Source organism: Nicotiana tabacum, chromosome 11, assembly GCF_000715075.1.
Source record: "Nicotiana tabacum cultivar K326 chromosome 11, ASM71507v2, whole genome shotgun sequence".
Classification (NCBI taxonomy): domain Eukaryota; kingdom Viridiplantae; phylum Streptophyta; class Magnoliopsida; order Solanales; family Solanaceae; genus Nicotiana; species Nicotiana tabacum.
Window position 1 is genome coordinate 13,358,941 of NC_134090.1, and position 6,598 is coordinate 13,365,538.

Here is a 6,598-nt window from a genome sequence, read left to right on the forward strand (position 1 = left end):
AACGAATAAGCAGTCCATATCTACTTTTAACTCTTTGTATCCTCTCGTTTTTTTAATAATATGAGACCTTGTTTGATACATGGTTCTATAATGAGGCTTGCTAATTCTCTCAATATTGCCACAGCACTTACATTGTAATTGAGAAGTATTAAACTACAACAACAACAATAACAACAATCCAGTGTATTCTCATAAGTGAGGTCTGGGGAAGGTGAGATATACGGGCAGAGAGGCGTGAGAAGTATTAAACTAAAGTTTAAAAATGTACTAGCTAAATCTAACTCCTCAACTTATAAGCATGTGTAGAAAACCATTGCGTTGACTTTTTGGTTGCATATTAAATTGCGTTTGAGGAATCAAATTAGTATCCAACAACCAAACAAAATAAAAAAATGTCAAAGGAAACGTTCTCTGCAAGCTCAATGTTTGCAAAACCAACTTTAAACTGGCCATTTCAAATCCATAAAGGCTTCAATCTAAGAAACTTTCTTTAGACAAACACTCCTTATTCCTCTTCATATTCCAAAATTCTACGTAGAAGGAGAGACTTGGAGCAATGGTCAAGTTGTTTCTGTGTGATCTATAGGTCACGAGTTCGGGCCGTGAAATTATTTACTGATAGTTGTCTATATTACACGTCCTTGGCATACGGCCCTTTCCCGGACCTTGTGTGAATACAAGATACTTTGTGCACCAGACTGCCCTATTCCAAAATTCTACACATAATCAAAATGCCACATAGCAGAAAGAAGACAATAACTAGTCGTTCCATATTTTCTGCAAATGTAGTGTTCTCAAATGAAGGACTATTGACAGAGATCCTCCTTCGTCTGCCTGTAAAATCACTCGTTCAATGCAAATGCATATCGAAAAAATGGCGATCTTTAATCTCTAGTCCACACTTCACACGCCTCAGAATCCCCTATTTCAGCCCTGCTCGTGGCATTTTCTTGTACCATTCTTCATTTTTCACCAACCCTTTTCACAAATTTGTGTCTTTTAACTTAGAAAATCCAATTCCAACACCATTCCTAAAGTTCCCTTTTGCACAACATGACTCTCCTAAAATCTTTATTATGCAATCTTGCAATGGACTTTTGCTTTGTTGTACAAAACATAATCCATTTACATTTAATGAGGACTACTACATATTCAACCCGACTACTCGACAATTCATCACACTTCCTAGACCAGGAGGGGATGTAATAGGGATGAGTTTAGCCTTTGATCCGTGGAAATCGCCTCATTACAAAGTCATCTGTCTCCGAATTTCTGAACTGGAACCTGAGAACGACCAGATTGAGATTTACTCATCCGAATCAAAGAAGTGGAGAGTCTCTGGTCCATCATTCCCTAAACGTTACGATATAAGTTTTAGACATGGACTAGTTTACTGGAATGGAGCCATTTATGTGTCATATATCAAGCGTTTCAATTTGGAACAAGAAAAGTTTGAAATTTTTCCCATGCCTAATTGCTTTGATGGACAAGAGTGGGATAAAGAGGATCATAGGATTATCTATTTTGGAGAGTCTTATGGCTATTTGCACTTAATACAAGTGAATCGCCAGAAACTAACTTTGTACAATATTTACGAGAAGAAAAATGATGGTACTGAGTGGTTCTTGAAATACGAGGTGAATGTTGAAGATGTTGTGTCAGGATATCCTAGGATGATTCGACGTTATCTTGAGCCAACAGATTTTCATTACTATGCAATGGCTGTGGTTAATGTTGTAAGGGGAGAGAAAGAGGAGGATACTTTCTTGGTTTTGCATATTCCAGAACTGGCCATTTTACGTTACAATTTGGCAGATAAGTCATTTCATATGCTCTGTGATTTTGATAGGGGCCAAGATAAGGGCATTCTCGAGGAATTTGATGAAGAACTTGCTGTGTGTCTTCATTTTCATAGCTCAAGCACTTATCAATATATTGAATCTACCTATTATTGGTAAGTCGATTTGTCCCTTCTCCAAACCCCGCGCATAGCAAGAGCTTAGTGCACCGGGCTGCTTTTTTATGTTATCATATCAATCAATTATATGGTGAAAACAAAGAGAGGTAACTTGCAGTGGATTAATGTTCTTATCCGGATTGAGATGTATAAAGAATAAACCCTTACTTGACGTACTAGTATTATTTTTGTATTTTCTTATTGTTGGTTCTTTATTATTACATGTTATGTCTTTCGCTACTCTATTACATTGTTATGTCTTTCGCTACTCTATTACATTGTAGCAGCAAATGTTTACTTTCAGTATTCCTTGAGCCAAGGGTCTATCGGAAACAATCTATCTACCTTTATCAGGTAGGGGCAAGGTCCGCGTACACATCACTCTCCTCAAACCCCACTTATAGGATTACACTAGCTTTATTATTGTTGAAGTGCATTATGAAATACAGAATATGAAACTATCATTGAATGGTATTTAACAAAAATGGAATTGAGATTTTGATAAAATGAGCTAGGCTAGAGGCACTTCTAAGAAACCTCATAAAATCTCAAATTTTCATTCGACATGAGATCATTATTTCGTTCAAGTATTAGACAATTTTAACATTCTTGACTGTTATAAAAAGGACGTGATTTGGTATAAGATCCAACTTACCTATTGTTTTGAAAGAAGAAAAGCTGACATTCCTTGTATTTGATAATTTAAGGATATTAGTACTAATCAAAGGAAATTGAGATAAGCCAAATAAACCAAATTTGGCATCCTACCATCAAAATTCTGTTAACACCATATAAGAGCTCACAATAAAGTCAAAACGGACAAGAGAAAAAGCAGTGCAATATCTAAACTTGATCAAAACTTTAGACTTCAACAGGACAAGAAATAGTAAAGGAACAACAAGTTCTTAAAATTCTCCAGTACCTACTCACAGTCTAAGGGAAAAAAAACATTAATCCCTTCATCTTCAAAGATCTTGCACGCTCAAACCTACAAATCAAAATGTATTCAAACCATTAGATTCATGAACTGCTTACTTAGATAATTGATCTACTGAACTATGCGAACTCATTAACAATCGAGCAGATAAACTTGCCAAATGGAGGAAGGTAAGTAAAAAACGTAAGCACCGAAAGACATGTCTATACCTGGAGGAAGTGACTGCTTCAACTTGTCGGCCTTCTCAAAGTCGGACACACAGAGAGTGTAGAGGTACTTGGAGCAGCGAACCTTGAATTTGACCATATCCTTATTCTTCTTGATCTTGACAGATCGTGCATCCTTCCTTCTTGCTGTGAGAAGGAAATCCTTGATTTCGTGGATTTGCTTCGGCTGAAAAAATTATTCAGTTAAAATGTTCAATCTCTAAATACAAGGATTTAAAAAATGCACAAAGTAGTCTTAAACAAGTTCCAATGCCCAATCTCAACAAATTAAATGGTAATGAACAATTGAACATGAAATACAAGCAACGAAAAAGAAAACAAGGAACCCGAATCATCAATTTTAAGATAAAATCAAACTGCAGGTCTTTTACGAACTAGTAGAAGATAAGTCACTTCATCAATATTCCCCCAATTGCACAACATATATCAAGTGTTTCTAACTAATGTACACATAATGAAGAGTAGAGTCAAGAAAAGAACAGTCGCTTTGCTCGATGGGGTTCAAACAAATAATCCTGGAAGCAATTCAGTTACGTCAGCAGAAACTGAAAGAGGGTTAAAATTAACATTTATGTACCAATTGCAAACTTTAATAACTCCACATCAAGAACACAATTGGATTTCTTTTCATAACCGAAAAATCATCAAGGTCCAGTGGCGCACTGTTCAAAACTTAATTGATAACGCACCCATCCTTCTACCCTTCACCACTTAACGTGCACCAAACTATACATCACAACCTGCACTTTCACCAGTAGACCAAAGCCCTGGAGGCTCAAGATTGGCTTTCTTTTCATAACCGAAAAATCACTGAGGGACAGTTGCACACTGTTCAAAACTTAATTGATAACGCACCCGTCCTTCTACCCTTTCACCACTTAACGTGCACCTAACAACACATCATAACCTGGGCTCTTACGACTATACCAAAACCTAGGGCCTCAAAATTGCCTTTTTATTCACAGAAAATCCCAAAAAATTATTATTTCCAAAACTAACTACCTTCCACAATAATGTCCATCCTTGTTATCATACAAAAATGCTTGAACAAACCCAAAACAGACAAAAGGAAAACTTCTAATCAAATTAAACCTAATAATTTATCATTTTCATTCCTAAGCCTCAATCAACACTTACCTCAAATAATCTCCCGACTAGCAAAACAAGATATTTAGTAATCAAAACACCCAATTTTACTATTTGTGCAATAAATTAAAACTAAAGAGCACACAATTAAAAGAGTAAAGTATATATAAGTAGATCTAATAATGTAAAAAAAAATGAGAAAAAATCACCATGATTGGGTCTTCGGGTTAGGGTTTGTTGTTGCTGTGCTGCTGCTGCCAAAGACGAGAGAAAGACAGAAGCAGTAATGTATAAATGGGGTTACTAATAAAACCCTAAGTTGTTAATTTCCAATTTTATCCCCAGCCCGGGAACGGGACCGGGACCGGGACCGGCCCAGCCCACTAACAGCCCGTCAGGCCCGGCACAATAACCCACCAAATTTTTTCTTTTCAGGCCTACTAGCCGTTGGGCAACGGCCCAAAACGGTTTCTTTTTTTTTCACCACCTACTCTGAAATATTACATTTTAGCTCCAAATTCCAACTATAAATACCTCTTAACTCTATTTTTTTCCTCACTACAATCTCTCATTCTCTCTACTCTTAAACTGTAGTTATTAAGATTCAACAATATTCAGAGCTGTCGATTATTATTATTCTTTCGTCTCACGATCAAATTTCTCAATTATTTTTTGGCGTTTGAAATTAGCAAGAGCGAGCTTTAACAATTTATGGTTATATTTTTTTCTGTTTTCGATACGGCGTTTTGGTATATTCGTTCCAACTCTTACTGTTACTACTTTTGTATTTTAACTCTCATATTTATTTCATTATCTTTGAATTTTTAGTTTTTGTTATTTTATTTGGATTATGGCTTCAAATAAACGTATATTAAGCAAGGGAAAGGGTAAGAATAAAGGTAAAAAACCAGTTAGTAGTATTAGTTCTGTTAATCAACAATCTTCTCATGATTCTGAAGATGATTCTTCACAATATAATAATGAAAAACATTCACAATGGAAAATGAAATTTGAGGCTACTAGTAAAAAACAAATAATTAACCCATTTGAAAAATTATTTAATTACGGTGAGAAGATAAATCGGGAAAAAATAACAAAACCGATAGCTAGTGATTGTTTACCTTTTAACTTTACTTTTTCTAAAGATTTTGCTACATGTATTAATAGAGTAGATAATAATCCTTGTTTTACTGGTATTCCTAGAGCTATTTGTAGAAATAATGTTCTGAAATTTTATAGAGAATATCAACAATATTTATGCTCTTTATTTTCGAAACTTAATTGTAGAGTTTCTCTTACATTTAATATTAGTCGTGATGTTCACCACTTAGATTATGTAACAATAAATGTTATTGGATAAATTCTGATTGGGTGATGCAAAAACGTATTATAGCTTATTGCTATATTGAAAATAAACACAATGGTTCTTCTATTGATGCATCTATTGAGGATGTTTTAACGCTATATGGTCTTAATAACAAAATTATGTGTATTTCGTTTAATAATAATGTTTCTACTATTTCAACTTTAAAAATACAATCTGTACCACCTTTAAATGAAAATTTTCATGTTAGATGCGTATGTGATATTTTTAATTTAATTGTGCGTGATAGCCTTAATTTTTTTTATTCTTATATTATTAAAATTAGAGGTACAATTGCATTTATTTTTCAAAGTAATTCAACAACTAGAATTGGGGAATTTAGGAGAAAATGCAAAGATTATAATCCTAGACCAAGAACAATACCTTTAGAAATTGTCACAATGTGGGATTCTTTTTATATCATGTTAAAAATTGCATACAAATATAGAGAGCCTATATCTGCTACATATAATAATTGTATTGAAAATTCTGCTAATTTTTTAATTGATTCAGATTGGGAAGTTGTTAACGATATTGTTAGATTATTATCAAAATTTTATCAAGCTACTCTAAATTTTGGTGGTAGTTGTTGCCCTAGTGTTAATAATATTTTTCTTTATATAGCTGAAATTGCTTATTTACTCTTTAAATTTAAGGATAATGAAATTTATGGAGACGTTATTATTGCGATGAAGGAAAAAATTAAAAAATATTTTTTTCCCATTCCAGTTATTTTCCAAATTGGTGCTATATTAAATCCTTGTATTAAATTATTTTATGCAGTAGAATTAACAAGAGTATTATATGAACATTTAGAAATTGCTGAGGGAGAAAATCCAGATTTGGAAACTGCTAAATCTAGTATATTTTCAAACATTTCTGCATTATATGATTATTATCATAAATTAATATATAGTGTTACACCAAATATTCCTACCTCTGATTCTACTAACTCTTCACAAAAAATGGGTGGTACAACAAGCTTTAGAAGTTGTACTGTTTGGGATGAATTTGTCGCCCTACAACGT

At 33.8% G+C, this 6,598-nt stretch overlaps 1 protein-coding gene across 1 annotated transcript; it reads left to right on the top strand.

Annotated features, from left to right (window-relative positions):
* Positions 1-731: 731 nt before the first annotated feature.
* LOC107794879 (F-box protein At5g07610-like) lies at positions 732-2,001 on the top strand. The gene has a single exon (XM_075224104.1). It carries the CDS (start codon positions 732-734, stop codon positions 1,956-1,958), a length of 1,227 nt encoding a protein of 408 aa, XP_075080205.1. The 3' UTR covers positions 1,959-2,001.
* Positions 2,002-6,598: the final 4,597 nt, after the last annotated feature.

Bases quoted from the DNA above. Each gene is read 5' to 3' on its own strand.
- LOC107794879 (XM_075224104.1), top strand. From the start codon at position 732: ATGCCACATAGCAGAAAGAAGACAATAACTAGTCGTTCCATATTTTCT.